At 42.2% G+C, this 24,772-nt stretch overlaps 1 protein-coding gene across 5 annotated transcripts in view; it reads right to left on the bottom strand.

Annotated features, from left to right (window-relative positions):
- Positions 1-24,772, bottom strand: part of LOC138738909 (cilia- and flagella-associated protein 47-like) — a 614,550-nt gene that overhangs the window by 496,847 nt on the left and 92,931 nt on the right. For 3 of the 5 annotated variants that reach the window (XM_069890088.1, XM_069890089.1, XM_069890091.1), the window contains exons 1-2: positions 24,417-24,622; positions 7,463-7,620 (exon numbers count right to left, since the gene is read on the bottom strand). In XM_069890088.1, the coding sequence (XP_069746189.1) occupies positions 7,463-7,620; positions 24,417-24,560 (302 nt within the window). In that variant the 5' untranslated portion in view covers positions 24,561-24,622. Of the gene's footprint in view, positions 1-7,462; positions 7,621-24,416; positions 24,625-24,772 lie in introns of those variants that run through there. The other 2 variants (XM_069890093.1, XM_069890090.1) reach the window with 2 other exon arrangements.

Genomic DNA, 24,772 nt, shown 5'->3' with positions numbered 1-24,772 from the left:
AGATGTAGAGAGAGTATGAAAAGTACAATAAATGTGAGATATCAGTTAGTTCAATATAATTTTATTCATCAGTTATATTTAACACCACAAAAGTTAAATAATATGAATTATATTTATTCAGATTTATGTTTTAGATGTGGACAAGAAGTGGTACTTTTTTGCATTCAACTTGGCAGTGTTCCACAATTAAACCTTTTTGGCTTGATTTGGGTAATTTATTAGAACAAATAACTGGAGTTAGATTGCCACAGGATCCAATGTTATTTTTACTGGGAGATGTTAGAGGAGTTAAATCTAAATTAAAATTGAATATGTATCAAATAAAATTTGTTTGAATTGCTTTGACAATAGCTATAAAATATATTGCTATAACTTGGAAGTCACATATTGATTTGGGAATGGACAGATGGCATGCAGAAGTTTGGAGTTGTATTCCACGAAAAAAATTACTTATAATTTAAGAGATAAATATTGTATTTTTTGTGAAATATGGAGCCCATATTTACATACTGTTGGTATTAAAATTTAAATGCATCTCGAACATTCCTTTTCTCTCAAGGGTCTCTATGAATATGTATACAAGTTTAAAAGTATTGGAAAGTGAAGAGCTCCTGTTGTGGTTTTCTTGTCCTTTTTCTTTTTCTTTTTAGTTTTCTCTTTAGTTTGTAGGGGATTGAGGGGAGGGGTAGGCAAATTTTGAGGAGATTTTTCTTTCTTTTGTATTTTTAATTTTCTTTTTTATATATAAACTATCACATGTATTTGGATTAAGTTTCAAATATTATGATATGTTTGTAAATGGTTTTATATTAAATAAAATATAAAAAAAGAAATGGGAGCCAGATCTAAATATTATAATTGATGAGAAAATATAGTCAGATCTTTGTCAAGACTGCATGACAAACACTATAAATATAAGGTATATAAGGTATATCATTATCTGCATCAATGACACTGGCATTTATGTTTGCATAACACTGCAAAAATTGAATAAAATGAAATCATATTTATCAGATAAATGTTTTAGATGTGGTGAAGAGATATGAACATTTTGACATTCGACTTGGTCATGTTCTAAAGTAAGGCCTTTTTGGGTGAACTTAGGACATTTTCTGGAACAAATTACTGGTACCGTATTTACACAAACTTCAGACCTATTTTTATTGGGATATATAAAAGGAACAAGACCTAAGTTAAAATTATTATTTTATCAAATGAAATTTATTAAAATTGTATTTGCGGTGACAAGGAAGTGTATTGCAGTGACTTGGAAATCAGGCACATATTTAGGTATGGAAAGATGGAATGCAGAAATTCAAAGTTGTATTTCTTTGGAGAAAATTACATACAATTTAAGAAATAAATTTGCTATCTTTTTACAAATTTGGAGCCTATATGTGCAAAGTTTAAGATTAAATATGTAAAAAATGGATTTCTGGCCTCTTAAGACCTGTATTAATCTTTTTTCCTAAAACAGTTGTACAAATACCATAGGATTTGTGTGAACCAACCCTTCATACTATCCAGAAAATTATTTTTCTCTCTTTTCTACATTTCATATTACTACATAACACATTTAATTCTTGTTTGTATAATTTTTGAGTAGGTGGTATAAGGAGAGAGGGACAAGAAACTTTTTTTAATGAAAAATTTGGTCATCTTCCCACTTTATGCTTTATGATGTCATCTGTGAAGCCCAGATTTGTCACTCTGTCAGTTCGATGATGGTAGCTGGCAACTTCACCATACCAACCTGAAAACCGTTCTCCTCTGATTTCAACAGCATATTCACTTCGCCACCAGACGACAGAACACCTAGACATCATGTACACCAATGTCTCTGGCCCTTGCCCCCACCTTAGATGCTTGAACCACATTTCCCACCTGCTAACCCCAGCATACAGACCACTGGAAAAACGAATGAGGTCAGTTCACAGGGAGATCAGGACATGGCCAGATGGAGGCGTCAGTGGCTACAAGACTGCTTTGATCCCTTGGATTGCAGCTCTTTCAGGGAGGTGGCCACCTGCAAAAACTACATAAAATTGACAAGTACAAGAGGACAGTGACTGGCTACATTAGCAAGTGCATTGAGGATGTCACAGAGATCAAATGCTACACAACCAGGTCTGATCAGAAATCATGGTTGGATGCAGAGGTCCATGCACTTCTCACAACTCAAGATGCAGCCTTCAAGACAGGAGATGAACTCTTTCGTGCAATTCAGAAGGTAAAGCACAGTAGATCCATAGTCAACCGTGCGACAGCAGCGACATGAAGAGCATGTAGCAAGGTATCAAAAGAAAAACAGATCACAAGACAACCTTGTGAGTCAACAACAATGACACTTCCCTTCTGAACAAACTGAACATTGACTATGCATGTTTCAATGAGAAGAACAGTTGAATGCCAAAGAAAATTCCGCCTCCCACTGAAGAACAGGCATAGCAATGGTCGAGGTGAGAAAAACTATTATTCTTAACTACCGGGGGCCTTGATTACTTCTCATATTTTGAACTGCAACTCTTAAAATCAATTCTCTATCTTGATAGCATAAACATCTAATTCAGATGGAGCATGGAGATTGATGAGCTATGAGCTCTATCCAATTCCAAATCATTCAGAAAGTATTCTTCCCCAAAGCTTTAGGAATCCATTTCTGGAAAAATTGAACTGGGTCCGGACCCACAAAATCTTCCAGAAGACCAACAATCTTAACACTATTCCTTCAATTTTGATTTTCTAATGCGTCAGTTTTCTTCAATAAATCATTTCCTTGAATTTCCCAACCAATGAATGAATCCTCCGTCAGACCCATCTTCTCTTTACATTGTTCCAGATCATCCTTACAGTCATGAAAATCTTCTTCAATCTTCTTAAATTTATTTTGTACCTTATCCACCAATTTCACATACTTTGCCACATCCATCTTAATCGATGATATCTCTCCCTTCATATCAGTAAGTTGTTCTTTCATTGATGAAAAACCTTGACCTATCTGACTTGCCAAATCTTCTATCTGTTTGGATATATCAATTTCACTTGCTGAGTTTGAATAGTGAGGGTCAGATTTAAACTTCATTGAAAACTGTTTAGATATGGGCCTGCCCTTATATTTGACAGTTTCTTCCTCCTTCATACCTGGATAAATATCTTCCCCCTCCATTGATGCTGATAGCACTTCAGCCCAACTGCGGGTTCAGATCTCCCCTCCTGTCAGTCCAGCATCACTGGGCCGAGAGAAGTCAGGTCCCCCGCAGTTTGGGCCAAGATCAGTATAGCGAGCATGCACTGATTTTCGCACATGCGTGGTTGTTCTTCATAATCTGGAGGACATATTTGGGCTCCGGCGTCATCTTCCGCAATGTTCCATGGAGTTGGCACCGGAATCAAATGAGTCTTACCCAGGGACTGCCATTGCAGTCTTGGGTGAGCAGGAATCGACTCTGCAGGCTCCATTTCAAGGTAGGCCCAAGTTCTACCTGCGGTGATATGTAAATACACCACTAGGTCACCAGGGATCATACCAGTAACCTTGTATATAAAGCAGTCCAGAGCTACAGTCTAGCCTTCCAGGTTTGTCTTGCAGAGAGACAAGACCTCTTAGTGTACTTATTAGTTTATTAAAGCGGTCTTATACTTGCTCTGCTGTTGTGGTTATTGTCAGTGCACTTCCGTACTTGCCAGTAGAACCCATGGCAACTCATCAACCCAAATGGGACCAGTGAGTCGGGCCTTAAGTGCGGACTTCAGTTGTCGGTGGAAACGTTCCTCAAGGCCGTTGGACTGTGGATGGTATGCTGTGGTGTTCCAATTGATGATGAATGCCCAACCACATGTTTCAGTGTCACTGGATGGCAACGGGATGGCCTCTGGCCAGCGCGTGAAATGGTGTACAACTGTTAGAATGTATCTCATGTTTTGAGATATTGGCAATGGTCCGACCAGGTCCACATGCATGTGTTCAAACCTCCTGCGTAGCACTGGAAAAAGCTGAAGAGTTGCCTTGGTGTGCCGCTGAATTTTGGTCTACAACTGCCCATTGTATGCACAGGCAAAGGCTCATTGCGCAGTCTTTTTTCAGTCCATATCATATGTATTTATTTATTTGACATGAGCTTGACTGATGTTCTGATGGCCGGATGAGACAAGCCCTGTATCTGGTCAAAAAGGCCATGATGCCAGAATCAATGGTCTAGGGTAGCCCAAAGACACGTCACAAAGTAGGGTTGGGTCGCCCAGCTGTGGCGCCATCCGTTGTATGTCCAAGTTAGTAATGGCCATACTGTATGCCTGAACATCGGGGTCTATGGCCTGTGCACTGGCCAATTCAGAAATATCAATTTCACCCTGAACATGATATACAGTCAGTCTGGACAGCATATCTGTGATGAGATTGTCTTTTCCTGAAACATGGCGCACGTCCATCATGAATTCTGAAATGTATAAGTGACGCTGCTGTCTTGCCGGCCATAGATCCGTTATTTTGCTGAAGGAAAAAATGAGTGGCTTATGATCTGTAAACACAGTGAAATGCCGACCTTCCAAAACATATCAGAAGTGCCGTGTGGCTAGATACATTGCCAACAGCTTCTGATCAAACATACTATATTTCATTTCTGCTGGCATTAAATGTCAGCTAAAGAAAGCGAGGGGTAGGCAATGGCCATTGACATACTGCTCGAGAACCACACCCACGGCCATACTCGAGGCATCAGTTCTAAGTGTCAAGGTAGCTTCAGAGTTAGGATGGGTAAGCATTGCTGCTTTGGCCAAAGCTTCTTTGGCAGTCGTAAACGCAACCTCTGCCTCTCATTTCCAGGTAACGTCCCTGTGTTGGTGAAGAGGATCTGAAACGGTGGTTGAAGAATGTCAGTAGCTGCTGGAATAAACCGGTGATAGAAGTTTATCATGCCCAAATATCTACCCTTAACAGTGGTAGGTTTGGAAAAAGCACGGACTGCATCTATATTGCTGGATAAGGGAAATATATCGTTGGCATTTGCCAGGGATCACGGTAAGACTGAATTCCTCCAGCCGTTGGAAAAGGCGGTGTAAATGCAGGAGGTGATCTCGTTCAGTCTGACTGGCTATGAGGATGTCATCCAAGTCAAAGTATGCAAACTCCAAATCACTGCCGAAAGCGTCCGTAAGCCACTGGAAGGTTTGAGCAGCATTTTTCAATCCAAACGGCATCCTAAGAAATTCAAAAAGCCCTAAAGGGGTAATAATCACCATTTTATGAATGTCATCCTTATGGATCCCTTGACAAGATTAATTTTGGAGAAAATGCAGCAATTGTGTAGATGGGCAGCGAAATCTTGTACATGAGGGATCGGGTACCTGTCAGGTGTAGTTATAACATTGAGCCTACGGTAATCGCCGCAGGCGATAATCCACCTGCTTTCTTGGGTACCATGTGTAATGGTGATGCCGAAGGACTATTGGATCGACGAATGATACCCAATTCCTTCATTGCAGTAAACTCTCCCTTTGTTTGCAGCAGTTTATTGGGTGGAAGATGACGAGTCCTGGAATAAATCGGTGAGCCTGAAGTGATATGTAATGGGTCACACCATGGGCTGTTTTGGAGGCATTGAAATTAGGAGAGAGAATACGGGGAAATTCATTGAGCAAGGCAGCATAGGCGTGTTTGTGTAGGGTATGCACCCCGAGCTGGGAAACTCTCCCTTTGCTGCATACCAGCAGGTATGTTTGAAAATTTCCTCCGTTTCACGTCTACCAGCAAGTCATGGGATCTTAAAAATTCTGCACCCAAAATGAGCTGAGCAACAGAAGCTAAGATGCAATTCCAATGGAATGTGGTCCCTCCTATTCCAATTGTGATCCGTCGCGTGCCAAAGCTGGGAATGGTGGTCCCATTTGCCGCTTGAAGAGCCAGGTATTGTTGGTTATGAGTTTTTTCAAAATAAGTCGGCAGGAGCAAACTGACCTCAGCACTCGTGTCTACAAGAAATTTGCACTTACCAGCGTTGTCTTGAAGATACAATAGGCCAGCACTTGCACCTGCTGCCGAGGCTACTTCTGGCAGCCGGTTTTTTCATTTCCCGTCTTTTTTTCTGTAACAGGTACATGGCTGGACAAATTTATGGGCATTTTTTTCCCCAACGGTGATGGTAAAAACACCATTCTCAATGTCTGTCGGCATGTTCCTCCTTCTTTGATTGAACTTCAGATATAGGAGGCTCATAGGATACGGGAGATGCATCTGCAGCTAAAACGGGCTGCATGTGAGCAAACTCTTGTGTTGGAGTACAATAGAACTTGTCAGCCTCCTGCACTATGTCATGGGGATGGCGGAAATCCATGTTAGTGATTGGTATGGCAACACGCACGAGCTGGGAGTTTGGACAGTAATAGAGTTTCAAAGAGCAGGCAATGAGAATAACCATCTGCTAATGCGAGCATCTCATTCATTAGGTCAGATGGATTCCTATCACCCAGGCCTTCCATATTCAAAAGCCACATAACACGCTCATGCCTTCTCAATTCCAGGGTATCCAGGAGAAATTGGCGGAACCTGGTGTATTGGTTGTCTCCTGGGGGATTGGCAATAAATTCACTGACTCAAGATGCAGTAGCGGCATCCAACGCACCTACAATGGGCCAGAATTTTGTGTCCTCCACTGTAATGCCATGAAGACGAAACTGGGTTTCAGCCTGAATAAGCCATACCCAAAGTTGATAGGTCCAGAAAGGAGACAAGTGAAGTCCCAGCTGCTGTAGCTGTGTCCATGATAACTATAGACTCAAATTTTGGCTGAATCAGTCGGGGTCACTGATGTTGCGGCTACTACGGTAAAGCTACTAAAGTAATGCACACACACACCAGATTAGTCAACTCCAGACTGACTTTATTCAGATTTTACAATCTTCTTTTATACCCCGCCTGTCACAGGCTCCACTGGACAAGGCAGGACATTGCTCTTGGAGTGTTTCTGATCCACAAGACCGGTAGGTTTAAACTGATCCTTGTGAGTGTCCCGTGCCTTTCGGCAGGATACTCAGCAGGACAACATGCCATTCTTCAGCATGCAGTTAGCTAAGTATGCACCTGTTTGGATTGGTGTTCCGCGGCCCACAGCACCATGTCGACCATGGTTTGTGACACCGCGCTACGCACTCGCTCGACCCGCTACATGGCCATTACAACTTGTAATAACTCAATCTAGTGATAAACAAAATGCATGCAACCATGTCAGACCCATTTATTGGACTGTTGTATTAAAATAAAAAGATTAAAAAAGGAAAAACTAAAAACTATAGCACGAAGCTAATCGGTCTCCTCCCTCTAATCAAGTTTACTCTTGATTTTCAATGAGATGCATCAATTGAATTTTGTTAGTGATGTTTTTCACATCTTATTTTTGTTAATATGGAATGTAAATTTCAGTCAGGCTTCTTCGTGTACAAATTAAATTAATTATTGAATGATACTTACGCCTGAAGTGGAATTGTTATGATATCATTATCGATGCTTATTGCACATACATCTGTTGCATTCTCTTCTTTTTCTGTGCAATACTCAACATCTGCTGCAACCTGTACCCCAGAAGCAATTTTTTTACCATTCTTCTTCTTCACAATTATTCGAAATAACTGTTAAGGGAAAGATAAATATTACCATGAATCTATGCATTAAATATTTTGGACCTTAAAACTATTGTGGACAAATAGTCAGTTTGGATGCAAATCCACACTGGAGACTGCTATTCTGTTTGGTCTAATGAGTCACAAATATGTGTGTTGAGTTCTGAAAGGATCCGTGTGCACATTCTGATATTTAAAAATTCAGTTTCATTATCTGGTGAGGCTACAACGCATCATTTCAGTTCAGAACTTCATCCATGGTATGATAACTCAGAGTATTATGGCACATGCCCTCTGTTCTTGATCAATAGTAACTGATGTGAGGCGCACATCAATTTTTCTTTTTGTTCCCAAATGTCTCTGAATGGGACATGCATGGAAAAATATTAATACTCGGATTGAGGCTGGAGTTGGACTGGCTGTGGTCGAATTGGGGTTCAATTTTCTTCCTGAGCAGACCCTCAGATAATGCATCAGCAGTGAAGAGCCTCAAAAGTAACAACCATATGCAAGGAGATTTTTCAGGCTCAGATTTTGCCCAACCTCCAAATTTTGTCTTTGCCAATAGTTTTTCTCCATGACTGTTAAATTATCAAAACCTGGAGTTTTAATTGAAGTAGCTCTTTCAAAGCTACCTTTGGTGATGTTGAAGCAAGAAAATCTGCATATGCTGGGGTCAAGTGCAACACACAAAATTGCTGGAGAAACTCAGCAGGTCACACAGCATCCATAGAAAGTGAAAGGCAATCAAACATTTCAACCTGACTCCTTTGTCAGAAATCTGGACAAATAGATTGATGCCTGAATTAAAAAGTGGAAAGAAGGGAGAGGGGGAGAGGAGAGGAGGAAGGAAGGAGAAGGGAAGAAGCACAAATAACAGTTAAGAGGTCATAAGGTGGATACAGGTGAGAGGGTCGAAGAGAAAGAAACTGAGAAGTGATTGGGGGAGAGGGCAGAGGGGCTAAGAAGCATAACTCTGCTATGAGAAGAAAGGGAAGAGGATGTGGAGCTGGAGGAAAGAAGACTGAAAGAGGGGTAGGGAGAGAGAGAGAGAGAGAGAGAGAGAGAGAGAGAGAACAGGAGTGGGGGGGTAATGAAAATTGGAGGGGCAGCACAGTTGGCACAGCAGCTAGTGCAATGCATTTACAGCACCAGCAATCAGGACCGGAGTTCGGATCCCATACTGTAAGGAGTTTGTACATTCTCCCCATGTTTTTGTGGGTTTTCCCTGGGGCTTTGGTTTCCTCCCACCATTCGAAACTTACTGAGGATGTTGGTTAATTGGGTGTAAATTGGGAGGCATGGACTGAAATTGCCTGTTACTGTGCTGTCTGTCTAAATTTATTTTTAAAAAATGCCTGCTGTCTGATTGGAGACTGCTGAGTTGAAAGACAAGATGTTCTTCCTCCAATTTGCAGGTGGCCCTGAATTTGTAGTACATGAAGGCATGGATAGACATGTCAGGTGGCAATGATGTGTGGAAGCAAAATAATTAGGTCCTTGGTGTCGCAGCAGACAGAGTAAAAGTGATCAAAAAGTGATCTCCCAGTCTGCATCAATTCCCCAGTGTAGAGGAGGCCACAAGAAATGGTACACTTGAACTTACGTCTCCTCCCTTCACCACTGTTCAGGGCCACAGTCAGACCTTCCAAGTGAAGCAACACTGGAGTTATGTATCCGTTGGAGTCATTTACTGCATCAGGTGCACCCAATATGCTTTCCTCTTCACCAAGTAGACTGGACACAGACTCGAAGATCATTTTGTTGAGCACCTTTGCTCTGTCTGCTACAACAGCAAGGACCTCCCAATGGCCAACCACTTTAATTCCACGCAACTTTGCTACACTGACATGTCTACCCATGGTCTCATTGACTGCCAAATCAAAGCCACCTGCAAATTGTAGGAACAATACCTTGTATTCCGCCTCAGCAGTATCCACCAGATGGCATCAATATCAACTTCTCCAATTTTCATAACCCCACCCCACTCTTTTCTCTTCCTTCTCCTATCGGAAAATCTAATTTCTTAGGCTTCTGCCCTCTCTCACTCTCGCCTCAACTTTTTCTCTTCTACCCTCCCTATATCAATATCTACCTATTACCAATATCTACCTATTATTACCTGTTAGCCTATATTCTTTTTCTTACCCTCAACCCCCCCACCTTTTTATTCAGGCATCAACCTGTTTTTCCAGATTCCTGATGAAGGGTTGCAGTGGATGCTGCGTTTCTCCATTACTACTGAATATCACATTTGGGTGATGTTTGTTATAGTGATACTTTGGCAAAACAACTTTTATTAAGACCTTCAGCAAAATCAGGTCTGGATCACTGTATCTATTAACTTTTAATCTGTTGTCATTTGATACAGTACAGTACAGGGTTTAGAAGCCAAAGAGCCACTGACAAATTGTTAAGTGCATTTTGTACATGGTACATACTGCAAATACATGCAGTGCAGTGGGGTCAGTGAATGTTTATTGTGGCACATGTATGCTATTTATATGATGTCAAGTTTCCTAGATGTTATTGGATCTGTACTCATCCAAGAAAATGCAGAATATTTATTCCAGCTTCTTGCAGATGTGCAAACTTGTATACAGCGCGACTGAATGTCATAAATCAGTGGTTAGATTATCTCTTGCTGGAAAGTGCCTGGCACATAAGCACAATGAAAGTTACTTTACTCTTATTAGCCCTTGCCTCTCTGCTGTCTGATTCACACTGGATTAAAAGTGAAGGCCATTTCACCATGCAAGTAGTACAAAATATAGTGCAAACACCATCGGAGAATACCCCAGACTCAAATGCACTGGGGTCAGAAAGTTAACAGAGTTAATGTTCTTGAACTTCCCCACACACTTGTCATTACTGAAGCCTTACACTCGTAGATCACAGCTCCAATATGCTTCCAGCTACCCAGCAGCTGATTCCACACTAAAGCATTTATAATACCACAAACGCCCTTCAATTCTGAAGTTGTGTCCTCTTGCCTGAGATACTCTTACCATGGGAAACAACCTTTCTACATTTACTCTGTCCACACGTTTCAAAATGTTTCGATGCGATCCCCCTTCACTCTCCTAAATTCCAATGACTACTGGCCAAGAGCTGTCAAAAGCTCCTCATATGATAACATTTTAATTCCAAGTATCATCCTTGTGAACCTCCTCTGAACCCTTTCTAATGTCAGCACATCCTTTCTTAAATTATGAGCTAAAAACTGCTCACAAAACTCCAAGTGAGGTTTCAACTGTACATTCTAAATCCTCAACATCACATCCCTGTGCTTATATTCTATTCCTCTTGAAATGAATGCCAGCATTGCATTTGCTTTCTTCATCACTGACTCAACTGGCAAGTTTACCTCTGGGCTATTCTGCACAAGAACTCCCAGATCCCTTTGCATCTGGATATTTTCAATTCTCTCGACATTTAGAAAATAGTCGGCCTGTTTATTGTTTCTGCCAAAGTGCACAACCATGCACTTTCCAACATTGCATTTCATTTACCACTTCTCTGCTCATTCTTCTGCAGATTCTCTGTTTCCTCAACACTACCTACTCCTCCACCAACCTTCACATCATCTGTAAAATTGGCCACAAAGCTATTCATTCCATAATTGAAATAATTCATGCACAATATAAAAAGAAGCAGCTCCAACACCGATCCCTGTGAAACACCAAGAGCAATAGGCAGCCATCCAGAATATGATCCCTGATTACTGACTCTGCTTCCTGCCAATCAATCAATGCTCCACCCATGCTAGTATGTTTCCTGTTATACCATGGGCACAGCTTTCATCAACAATTCAGCAGTGGGCACTATATGTAATATTATAAATTTGCTGATGACGTGAAAGTAAGTGGGAATTATATCAGTGATGAGAATGAGGAAAATAAAAGAAGCAAGCTAAGTGAGTGGAAACAAGATCCAGCTAAAATTAAAATGCGAGGTTCTCCACTTGGGTGGAAAAAATAGAAATCCTCTGTATTATTTAAATGGTGAGATATTTTTTCAATGTTAACATTTTAAGGGACCAAGGTGTAATTGCACAATGAAAATCAACATAAATGCAGCAAAGACTTTGAAAGGTAAATGGTATGTTGGCCTATATTGCAAGAGGATTTGAGAACATGAAAAATATCTTATTACAATAACAAAGGGCCTTGGGTTTACCACACCTGAAATGTTAAGGAATAATTTTTGACTCCTTTCCTGAAAAATATACTTGCAATCAAGAGAAGTGTGAAGATTAGTTTCTGGATTAGTACCCCTATGAAATCAACTATGCAAGGTATCCTGTCTTCTGAGAGTTCATCTATTTCTTCCAATGAGAGGTGACCTCAATGAAAATTACATTGAGAGTTGGACTTGGAACTGAGGAGTTGGCTTCCCCTGGCTGAAGAGTTCAGATCAAGGATCAGTGTGTGAGTAGTCCAGTGTAATAAGTGGTTGTTTGAGGCTTTGTGTCGAAAGGACATGCTTCTTTCAGGTAAGGTAAAGTTAGGCAAGATCTCTGCATATTAACAAAGAATAGGTCATGGAAATTGCAGGCAGCAAAAGCAGAGGAATACTCCAATTGCAGGATGTGGGAAATCTTGAGAGTACATAATTGCCCATAACAATGACACCACTGAGAGAAAAGGAACATTCGGCTGCAGCTTCTTATACACTTGAGTTAAGGAAATGGAGCAAGACTTGAATGAACTCTGGATCATTTTGGAGGCAGAGGGGATGATAGAAAGGAGCAACAGAGAGACAGTCACCCCCAAAAGGCAGGAGGAAGCTTGTTGGGTGACTGTTAGGAGAGGGAAGAGAATAGGCAGTCAGCTCAGAACATTCCTGAGGTGGTTCCCCCCAACAATAATTATACCTTTTTGGATATGTTGTGGGAGACAATCTACCAAGGACAAATCATAGTGGTCAGGTCTCTGGAATCGAGTCTGGCCCTTTGACTAAGAAGGGAAGAGGGGAGGAGAGTGATAGTGATTGGGGATTCGATCGTTACGCAAATAGATAGGTTCTGTCAATGAGATAGAGACTCCCAGATGGTATGTTGTCTCCCAGGTGCCAGGGTCAGGGTCATTTTTGATCAAGTCCACAGCTTTCTGAAGTCCCTGTTGTTTACCAATGACACAGATAGGAGTAGGGACGAGGTCCTGAAGAGAGAATATAGGGAGTTAGGAAGTTAAAAAACAGCACCTCAAGGAAAGTCATCTCAGGATTGTTGCCTGTGCTGCACCAGTGAGGGTAGGAATAGGAAGTTATGGAAGATGTATGCATGGATGAAGAGTTGATGCACCAGGTAGGGGTTCAGATTTGTGGAATCTGATGAAGATTGGACCTGTACAAAAATGACAGGCTGCACCTGAACTGGAGAGGTACCAATATCCTGGCAGGTAGATTTACTAGAGCTGTTGTAGAGGGTTTAAACTAGTTTGGCAGGGAGATGGGAATCAGAATGTGAGGCCAGAGAACAGGGCAGAAGGTGGAAAGGATGATGCAATGTCCTGTGGATTTGTGAGGACAGACACGCAGGGGAGAAAGCATAAATATAGTCAGTTGGAGGGTTTGAAATGTGTCTATTTCAATGCATGGAGTACTGGTATATCCCACTTTACGAAACTAGAGCATTCCTACAGAACCTTTTGTAAGCCAAAATGGCATAAAGTGAAGAAGCATTACCATTGATTTCTATGGGAAGAAAATTTTGAGCATTCCCAAATCCAAAAGATATCCCACCAAATGATACCAAATAACACATAAAACCTAAAATAACACTAACATTGAGTAAAAGCATGAATAATATGATAAATAAAGGAGAAATAATGTATGTACAGTGCAGTTTCACTTACCAGAATCAGTAAGGCAGCAAATTTTGACAGCCCACCGACAGCCCTGTGACCACCCCACCAGCAGTGTGTTGAGAGCCTTGCCAGTTGCCCTGAGACTGCCCCACTGGCCACACGCTAACAGCCCCACTGGCTGCCCTATGGCCGCCCTGCCAGCCATGCGCTGACAGCCTTGCCGGTCGCCCTGTAACTGCCCCACCGGCCGTACACTAATAGCCCCGCTAGCCGTTCTGTGACAACTCCACCAGCCACATTTTTGTAAAAGTGAAAAATCCTTTCATAAAAGCGAACACAGGTTTCTTCATAAAAGGGAATTTGCGTAAAGTGAGTATTCGTAAAGCAGGGTATTCTTGTATTAGAAATAAAGGAGATAAACTTAGAGCATGGATCAGCACATGGAATTACTATGTGGTCATTACAGACTTGGCTGATGGTAGAACAGGATTGGCTGATGCAGGTACCAGGGTTTAGATGATTTAAAAGAAATAGGATGGGAGGGAAGAGGTGGGGTGGGGGGGGGGGGGGTGGGTAGAAGCATTTTTGGTCAGGAATAGTATCACTTTAAACAAATATAATTATCTCCCTTTCATTGATTATGCGAAACAAATGTTATCGAAATGGTCACCATTGATGTTGTCATTAGTAGGTTGAATTAATGCAATTAAAATGCTAACCTTACCAAAGTTCTAATATACATTTCAAGCTATCCCAACTTTCATCCCTAAATTATTCTTTGACAAATTAGATTCTAAAATATCATTTTATATGTGGAATAATAGAATGTTGGTTAAATTATTACTGTTGGTTAAATTATTACTACAGAAAATGAGAAAAGATGGTGGTATGGCATGACCAAATTTCAGGTTTTATTAATGGGCAATTAATAAATGATACATTACATTTTGGACTTACTATTCTGAGATGCAAGATTGTCCTTTATGGATAGAATTGAAGAAGAATTCGGTTAGAGGATACTCTTTAACTTCTCTATGAGGTACTTCTCTCCCTTTTGTTTTGAAGTATCCAAACAAGATTTTAATCCAATTCTCAGGCATACATTGAGGATTTGGTTTCAATTTCCTAAGTTTTTTTGATTTAAATAATTTTCTACTGTCCAGTAAAATTTATTCCAATTATTTTTTTAAGACATCATCTGACCAAGTTTTTGCCCTATGGAAAGATAGAGGAATAATAAATAACCTTTCTTGATATGTTTGAAGGAAATTGTTCAATGTCATTTGATCAATTAGCTGAAAAGTTCACGTCTTCTTTGATATTTTCAAATTAGGAGTTTGCTATACTCTTTTCTGCCAAATTTTCCATTTGCTTTTTCAACTAATTTAATTGATACTCTTCAAGTAAATCCTTCTCAAAATGGATTGATAGCTAATATTTATAACAGCTTACTTAATTTATGTCCTTTATCCAATGATAAAATTAAAGGTGCTTGGGAACTGGAATTTGAGCACCAATTTTCTGATGAAAGAAATTTTCAACTTGTCAATACTTCTTCAATTTGTACCTGTCACTTTTTTAATCCATTCAAGGTAGTGCATAGGGCATATATGTCTTTAGACAGATTGGCACGTATTTTTCCTAATTGTGATAGTGTGGCGACACACATATTTGAAGGCCAGGTGAATCGGCTCCGTGTGTTATGTGTGTGCCACAGGAGCAGCCGCATCAAAGATGGCATCACGCAGTCTTCTTTTCCGGTAGAAGCTTGAGGCCCACATGTGTGCAATGACATGGTTTCTGGCACACAGGGGTGAGAGCTTTGAAAGCTTTAAAAGCGACATCACGCTATTCAAAAAAAAAGTTAATGAGTTCCATTGAGCCCACTGATTTCTGGCCTCGTTCTTTCACTTGGTTGGCATTCTCGCTACATTTGTGACCCTGATGAGTCCAAACCTTTTTTAGGATGACTCAATATGGACACTACAGCAGTAAGTACAGTTGCGCTAAAACAGCCTGCTTCCTGGACACTATGACCCCGCACATGGTTTGGACAAGCAGAGGCACAATTCCAGATTAAACAAATCACTTCTGACTCTACCAAGTATTACCACATGGTCATCTCTTTGGACCAGGAGACCACAGCCAGGATAGACGACTTCATCCAGGCCCCAATCGGAGGAAAGTGAATACAATGTGCTGAAAGCATTACTCATCAACACGTCTGGCTCTCTGGTCACGAGAGGGCAGCCAGGCACATGCACCTGGACAGCCTGGGAGACAGAACGCCATTGCCCTCATGGACGAGATTCTCATGCTGGTGGTAGGACACAAACCCTAACTCATGTTCGAACAGGCTTTTCTCGAGCAGTTGCCTGATGATATTCAGCTGCTGCTGGCTGATGCAGATTTCAGCAACCCCAGAAAAGTCGCAGCCAAAGCAGACATCCTCTGGCGTACCAAACAAGAAAATGTGTCCACCATCATTCAGCTGGCCAGACCTCAGACTGAACCACAGACCAGGCCCTGCTCGTCCCGAGACCAACAATGCCCCCAGAAAATGACCAAAGGAACAGACAGCAAATAGTGTTTCTACCATCAAAGGTAGGGAGCAGACACCTGCTCCTGCAAATGCCGACAACCCTGCTCATTTCTGGGAAATGCCACGGCCAACCTCCACTGATGGCTTTGGCAGCTGGCTAACCACATGTTTGTGTTAAGATCTTGGGCCAAAGGTTTCTCGTTGACACAGGGGTCATAGTGTCCAGAAATCAGCGTCATTCTGCCAAGGGCACTTGAAACCCATATAAGACAGAGTGGTCCCCACCCTGCGAGCTGTCAACAACAGCTCTATAAGAACCTCCAGAAAGCGAAGGGTGGCAATTCAGTTTGGAAGTGAGACATTCAACTGGGTTTTCACACTTGCCTCAATGGAAAAACCACTCCTGGAGGCAGATTTCTTGAGGGCGCATAGCCAAAAAACAGTACAAACTTTGTGCAAGGCAAACACGAATGCTGGTTTTTGGGGGCAGTGGGTGGGGTTGTGTGGCAACACACATATTTGATGACCAGGCACACCAGTTCCATATGTTACGCTCGCGCCATCGGAGCAGCCACATCAAAGATGTCATCGCACAGCCTTCTTTTACATTAGAAGCTCGGGGCCCGCATGCAGGTAGCATTATGTCTCACTGACATGGTTTCCAATGTGCAGGGGTGGGAGCTTCAAATGCTTTAAAAGTGGCAGTGTGCTAGTCAAAATAAAGTTCACGAGTTCCAATGAGCTCATCGACTGCTGGCCCCATTTTTTCACTCGATTAGCATGTTCGCTATAATATATGTAAATCCAAAGAGGCCATTTTGTTTTGGTCCTGTACAAAGTTAGATAATTTTTAGCAAGGTGTTTTTGAAACTTTAGCTTAAGTGTTGGACCTAGATTTACAGCCAAACTTACTCACAGCTATTTTTGGGATCATAGTATTGGGATCAGGCTTTGCATCTGCTTCAGCCCAAAGGACAGTAGCCTTTTCAGTGTTGATGGCAAGCAGAGCTATATTACTCAAATGGAAAGATTGCAATCCGCCTACTTTACTTCAATGGCTTTCCTCCATTATGTCATGTTTAGAATTGGAAAACATTAGAAGACGGATATTTGATACTGTGATAGTACAAAAGACAAAGGAAGAAAAACCCAACACCCAACCCCAACCAACCAATTTTCCCTTGCAACCGTGTCTGCCTGTCCCGCATCGGACTTGTCAGCCACAAACGAGCCTGCAGCTGACGTGGACATTACCCCTCCATAAATCTTCGTGTGCGAAGCCAAGCCAAAGAAAGAAGAGTACAGATTCTATCACCAATGTGTATATGTACAGATTGTAGTGTTGGATGACTGTGATTGGCTGAGAGCGTAGCCATGCCTACTACTGGCAGGTCTTAAAGGGTTGCTCCTCGCCAGACCAGGTCATTCTGGACTGGTCGACCTAAATGTGATACACTCCAGTCTTCTAGTTAATAAAAGCCTTGGTTTTTCGACGCACTCTACAGATACTACCTTGAACCTCGAAAAAAACCTGGCAACCATTTATTCAATATTTTCGAATGACTCAAATTAATAAACAAAATTGAACCACTTCCAGTTTGTTTTTTTTCCCAAAGTGCATTGTGTTTACTCAGGAAGAATCTCTTTTCTACTTACTTTGAAATTACTCGAAGAATGGATTGACCAGTTGTTTTTGTTTTTTGGGGTTTTTTAAAATCTTTTTTTCATCAGAGTTAGATTTTTTTTGTTTTATGCATAAACTTTTTTATTTCCTTACTCAATGTAACTGTCAATATATGGAAATATTGCATTAACTTGAAAGTACTTGATTGTTATATTCAAGGATAATTTATATTACTTTTTCAAGTTTTCTATTATTCTGTTTTTTTTCTTTTTTGTGGAAAATTAATAAAAAGATTTTTAAAAAGAATAGTATCACTTCTGTAGAAAGGGAGAATGCTGTAGAGGGAGGTCTATGTGGGTGGAAGTCATAAATAAGGGAGCAATTACTGTATTGGGAATATAGGCCCCCAAATAGCCCTCTCCATACTGAGGAACAGATTAGTAGGCAGATTTTGGAATGATGCAGACATTACAGCATTGTTGTTCTAGGAGACTTCAACTTCCCGAATATTGACTGGCCCCTCCTGGCTGCGAGAGGGGTAGATAGAGCAGAATGTGTCAGGCATGTCTCAGAAGGATTCCTTTCACAGTATATGGACCACCCAATGAGAGGAGAGGTCACACTGGATCTCGGGAAGGTAATGAACCTGATCAGGTGACAGACCAGGGAGGCGAGCATTTCAGTGACTGTGACCAATTGTGGTCACAGGGAATTGTCCCTGACCTTCAGCATTGTTATGGACAAGGATAAAAGCAGATAAAATGAGAGCGTGTTTAATTGGGGAAGAAATAATTACGATGGGATGAGGCAGAATCTGGGGAGAGTAAATTGGGAGCAAATGTTCAGAAAACAGAAGTGATGTGGAGGATGTTTAAGAGCCACTTATATGGGGCTCTGAATAGATTCGTCCCATTGAGACAGGGAAAAGATGGTAGGTAAAGGGAACCATGGTTCACAAAGCAGGTGAGGCAACTAGTTAAGAGGAAGAAGGAAGCATACTTTAGATTTAGGAAGCAAAGAACAGGAAGGGCTCACTGGATAACTTAATCTCAAAGCGTTCTAAACGTACGTGAAGGATGATAAGAGTGAAGGCAGGGCCGCTTAAGAATGAAGGAGACAACATGTGCCTGGAGGCGAGAAGTTTGGGAAGGTCCTAAATGAATACTTTGATTCAGTATTCCCCAGAGAAAAAGACATTGCTCAATGTACGGACTTGAAGGGCCGACATGGCCTGTTTCCCTCCTGTAAACGGTTATATGGTAATGTGAGGTTAGAATAGAAAAAGCTTGTGTGCCATACGATGTTGAGATTAGGAGAGAGGAAGTGCTGGTTCTTCTTAAAAACATTAAGATTGATAAATCCCTGGGGCCAGACAAGATGCATCTCAAGCTGCTTTGGGGAAAGGAGTAAAGAAATAGCTGGAGTGTTGGCTATGATTTTTGCATCCTGTTTGGCCATAGGGAGGTGTCAGAGGATTAGAGAATAGCAAATGTGGTTGTTCATTATTCTCACTGCCTGGGGAAAGAAGCTGTTCATTCCTCAGCCTTGTGATGGTGCTTCTGATCCTCCTGTATCTCTCTCCTGAGGAAGCAGCTGAAAGTTGCTGTATGCACAGTGGAAGGGATCCTCAATGATTTTGCGCACCCTCTTCAGACAATGATCCCAATAGACCAATTTGATGCAGTGACGGATTAAGCATTATGCTGAGTAGGCTTAAGCCTTGGGGCCTGCAAGGGAAGAGGCAGAGACCTCAGTCTTGGCAGGAGCGGGGACCTCGGGGTCTACAATTCTTTCAACCTCAAAAGTTCAATCAACCCCCCGGCGCTTATCGATCACTTTGGAGACCCCTAATAGAAATTATTTAATGTAAGAATGTCATTTTATTCTATTCAACAAAGGATAGGGGAGCAGGGCAAGGTCAGCAGGAGCCTTACAAGACTCAGCCTTGGGGCTAATCTGCTACTGCATCAATGGGAAGGAGGGAGACTCCAGTGTTCCTCTCTGCCACTCTTGTAGTCTTGTGGATTGACCTTCGATCCATTTCTCTGTCTCAACCATATCACACTGTGATGCACCCAGCCAGGATGTTCTCAATAGAGCTCCTATAGAAGATTGACATATTGGTGGCAGGTAGCTTTACCCGTTTCAGTCTTCACAGGAAGTGCAGTGGCTGTTGCGCCATCATGACAATTGATGAGATGAGAGTCCACAATAGATCACAAGTTAAGTGAATTCCAAGGAACTTAATTCTCTCCATTCTCTCCATTACAGAGTTGTTGATGTGTAGTGTAGGATGGTTGTTCTTGGTCCTCCTAAAGTCCATGATCATTTCCTTCATCTTGTTCATATTGAGACTCAGTTGTTACTCTCGCGACATATCATGAGATTTTCCACCTCTTCTCTGTAGTGTGACCCATCACTGTTGCTGATGAGGCCAACTACTGTTGTGCCTTCTGCAAACTTGATGACACTGTTGGAGATGGATCTGGCGATGCAATCGTGGGTCAGTAGCGTGAACAGGAGTGGGCTGAGCACACAGCCCTGAGGTGCACCAGTGCTCAGCATATTGGTGCTCAACATTCTAGTACAGAACCAGACAGATTGTAGTCTTTCTATTCAGAATTCAGTTACAAAGAGGGGTGTTGAGTCCCAGCAAGGACAATTTCTCCACAGGCTGCTGGGGAATGATTATATTAAACTCCAAGCTGGTCAATAAACAGCAGCCTGGTGTATGAGGTGTCGTTTTCCAGGTGGGTCAGAACAGAGTGAAGGGACAAGGCTATAGCATTATCTGTGGATTCTTCTACAGGCAAATTGAAATGAGTCCAGTGTCTCTGGGAGATGTGCTTTGATATGTTCCTGCAATCCTTCGCCAGTCATGGATATGTCGGAAGCATAGTAGCTGGCTGAGTGCATAGCCTTCCAGAGCCCCAGTGTTGGGGATGATTGTGGAGGACGTACTGTCGTTGATTGCATTCTGCAGGATAGGAATCCATGGATACAATTGAAGAGGATGCTGAGGCCAAGGGCACAAAGTTTGATGATGTTTGTTTGGTTCCATTAAGTTGAAGGTAGATGAATTGTGTTGTAGTCAATAAAAAGTTGTCAGGCATCAGCTGCACGCTTCACGTACAATGTGGCAGCCCTGGTATCAAATCAGTATTGCACATTAAAATTATTATATTCACGATATATCCTTCTGGCACAAGAACATTACATGGTACAGCACATCCTCATGGGGCTAACCACATTAAGAATGTGTGTCTGTGTGTTTTTGTGTGTCAGCCATTTGCAGAAAGTTATTCCAGTAACACCCAATTATTGGGCATGCATTCTCTACTTATCGACTCTTTTGCCTATTGATCATGCATCATGACAAACTCAAAAGAGAAAGATTAGCCCATTCAGCTAGTCATGCAGCAGGGGGTGTGGCAAGATGGCGTAGAGTCTAGACGTGTAATCTCGACCTCTCTGGCCAGACTTTTAAGTACCTGCTTTTTAACTCTTTCTTTTCAAGTTTAAACTTTTTAAATTTTAGTTTAAAGTATCAAGGAATTATTATGGCCACTAATGGTAAAAAGATTAAACCTCAAGAGGAGAAGTTACATTTTTGAAGTGCTGAAGATTTGAGGCCTAGACGACTTGATACAGCCCCAGGCTTAATCTCTTCAGTGTCCAAACTTCAAAGACTGCCTGTGGGAGCTGGAAAAAAAATGTCTATTACTCACCGTGAAGGATGGCGCAGGAATTACCCGTTCTCTGGAAGAAGGTGCGTGTTCCCAAGAAGTGGACTCCGATTTGAAAAGCCTTTCAATTTCAACAGAGGGAGCATGCAGGAAGACGACTCCATTGTTAGAAATGCATCAGGAAGCACTTCAATCTGAAGAAATCGCTTATCTTCGTGATTTCATGAAAAAACAACAAGATATGGGGGTGGGGGGGGAGACCAGCGGCGACCCCCTGAGGAAGTCAGAATGCCATCGCTGGGAGTCCAGACCCGCAATAAAACTTTTTAAATGCCTTCTGTTGAGTTGCAGCAGGAGCTGCAGTTTCCTTGTTCTGCCACTACATCAGAGAGAGCAGAGCTAGTCATGCAGCAACTACATACGAGGAGAGAAGCAAAAGGATGATGCTTCATTATCCGATGAGCTGAACACCTGTGCACGCTTTGAGAAGGAGAACCCAATAGCACCTCCGAAAATCTCTGGAAAGGGTGAGGACCCTGAGGAATCTGTCTCTGAGGCAGACATCAGAACATCATTTAAGAATGTGAACCCTCGCAAGGCATTAGGCCCGGACGACGTACCTAGCAAGGTACTGAAAAATCTGTGCCAACCAACTAGCCAGAGTTTTGGCTGCAGTCAGAGGTTCCCATCTGCTTCAAAAGGGCATCAATCACCTTGGTGCCCAAGAAGACTGGAGTGAGCTGCCTCAATAACTACCACCCAGTGACACTAACATCTACTGTGATGAAATGCTATGAGAAGTTGGTCATGGCCAGAATTATTAACATGTACCTAAGCAAAGGACTGGACCCACTGCAATTCACTTACTGTCACAATCGCTCCACAGCAGACTCAACTCAACTCTGGATCACCTAAAAAAAACAGCGACTCATACATACAGCAGCTTTTCATCAAAAACAGCTCAGCCTTCAACATCATCACTTGCTCAGTGCTGGTCAACAAGCTCCAAATCCTGGGCCTCTGCACCACACTCTGCAAGTGAATCCTTGACTTCCTCATTGGAAGACCACCATCAATATAAATTGGAAGCAAAATCTCCTGATCACTGACTATCAGCACAGGCACACCTCAAAGATGCGTGCTTAGCCCACTGCACTACTCACTGTAAACCCACGACTGTGTAGCCAGGCACAATTCCAATGCTATCTACAAATTTGCTGATGACACCACAGTTGTCGGCAGAATCACAAACGGCAATGAGGAAGTGTTCAGGAGGAAGATACATCAGCTGGTTGAGTGGTGTAATGTCAACAATCTTGCACTCAACCTCAGCAAAACCAAGAAGATGATTGTGGACTTCAGGAGGGAGTTGGGAGAACATGAACCAGTCCTCATTGAGGGCTCTGTTGTGGAGAGGGTCAAGAATTTTAAATTCTAGGATGTCAACATCTCCAAAGATATGTCCTGGAGCCTCCACGTCGATGCAATCATGAAGAAGGATCACCAGCAGCTAAACTTTGTGAGGTGTTTAACGAGATCCGGTATGTCACCGAAGACTCTTGAAACTGTGGAGAGCATTCTGACGGGTTGTATCACTGTCTGGTATGGACGTGCCAATGTTCATGTCAAGAAAAAAAAACTCCACAGGGTGATTAACACGCCTGTGACATCATGGGCACCAGGGTTCACTCCATCAAGCAAATCTACCAGAGGCAGTGTCTTAAGAAAGCAGCCTTCCCCGCTGCCATCAGATTCCTGAATAATCAATGAATGAAAGATACTGCTTTACTTTTTGTGCACTTTAAAAAAATGTATTATTGTGGGATTCTATCCCGACTGTGAGAGATGGGAAAACTGATCTAAAATTATGAACGTGAAGGAAACTAAAATTCATACATCAGTTAATGGCTGTAACCAGTACAAACAGGATGAGCATGAGAATTAGGATGCAGGAAAGCAGAGTCAGCACGATTAACATAAGAATCTTCTAGTCTTTGTGACAAGATCAATGAGCCACCATAAGACTTAGATGAGTGGTAAGGAACAATAGAATGTAGGAAGTTGAGGTAGTCTGGATAGACAGAAGTGCCAAGTTCTACATATCTAATTAGTTAACCTTACACAGATTTACAAAGTTATACATATTAAATTAGTCAACCCTAGACAGGATGAGCCAACTCGACATACCAAGAGACTGTAGCTCCGAGAATCAGGAAGGTGTGAATAAGGACATGAAGGGACACCGACAGGATACCCCCTGGTCCTCCAAGTCTACTGAAACTGCACGTAGGCAGGAAGGATTGCCTCTGCCAAACCCATCCAGGGGGCAGAAGAATGTAAGGGGGAGGGCACTCTGATACTGAAATTGACTGTATAAAAGTTGGGTGAGCCCCAGTGTATGTGTGTATTCCCAGGGTAAGGGGAAGCACCCAACTTTGCATTGTTGTTATAATAAATGCTCTTTGTTCTCAATTTTTGTCTCGAGCAATTTCTTTAAAGGTGATTCTGTTTCTAACAGGACTGTAACGACTTACGTTCTTATCGTACGTTCAGGTGAAAAATTGAATGGACTAGTTGGTGCGGGTGAAGGCGCGGTGGGGAGACCACTGCCTTTCCAATTTGAAGGGAGTTGAATACACAGTGCGTTCATGGTTTTTTTTTTGGCAGTGCCAGCGTTGGCAGGATATATCGATTTTGCCAAAGGAAATGATGGCATGTTCCACAGCTGCCAAGAAACTTAAACACAGTAATGGGCTGGAGAAATTCAGCAGGGCAAACAGCATTATGGGAAGTAAAGGGCAACTCATGTTTCGGGCCTGGTACATGACCTGCTGAGTTTCTCCCAACGTCACTCGACCCCAGCCTCTGCAGATTTTCTTGTTTAACCGCATGAGTAAATCACAACTATTTCATGGGTACGTCAAATCCTTCTATTCTCAGTCACATTTGAACAGGGGACAAAGCAAAAAAATGCAGATGCTGGAAGATAGCATCTCTGATCAGCAGGTCAGGCAGCGTCTCTGCTCAGTCAACTGTCAAGTGCCCCCACCTGCAACGTTTCTACCCATGGGTGGTGCCTGACCCTTTGAGTCCCTCCAGCAGCCGAGCGGGGCAGGGTCGGATCTTTTCATTCACGGCCTTACCTTGTTCTTTAAAGGGCGAATGAGCACCTCTTTGGAGACGCTGCTGATATTTTGCACGGTGAGCGTTGTACGATAGGTCACTCCAGGTTCTGTCGCGATGAAACTTATGACAGAATGAGAAATTCGCACGCCCGCCACGTCCATCACTGCAGATGAGCGGACTCCTCGCCTCTGTCCACCTTGTGTTTCCTTCGCCTTGTCTCCTGGCAACCGTCTCCAAGGAGCGGCATCCTGACGTTGCCCGGCAACAGTTGGGTGAAACGAGCAGATCCTTTTGCCAGTCGCAACTGGTCAAAGAAATCAATTTTAAAAAAAATCAAAGGATCTGAAATATCACCGACTAATCTCGTTTAAAT

The sequence above is a fragment of the Narcine bancroftii genome, chromosome 7 (genome assembly GCF_036971445.1).
Source record: "Narcine bancroftii isolate sNarBan1 chromosome 7, sNarBan1.hap1, whole genome shotgun sequence".
In the NCBI taxonomy this organism is placed as follows: Eukaryota; Metazoa; Chordata; class Chondrichthyes; order Torpediniformes; family Narcinidae; genus Narcine; species Narcine bancroftii.
This window is presented reverse-complemented; position numbering and strand designations above follow the sequence as displayed.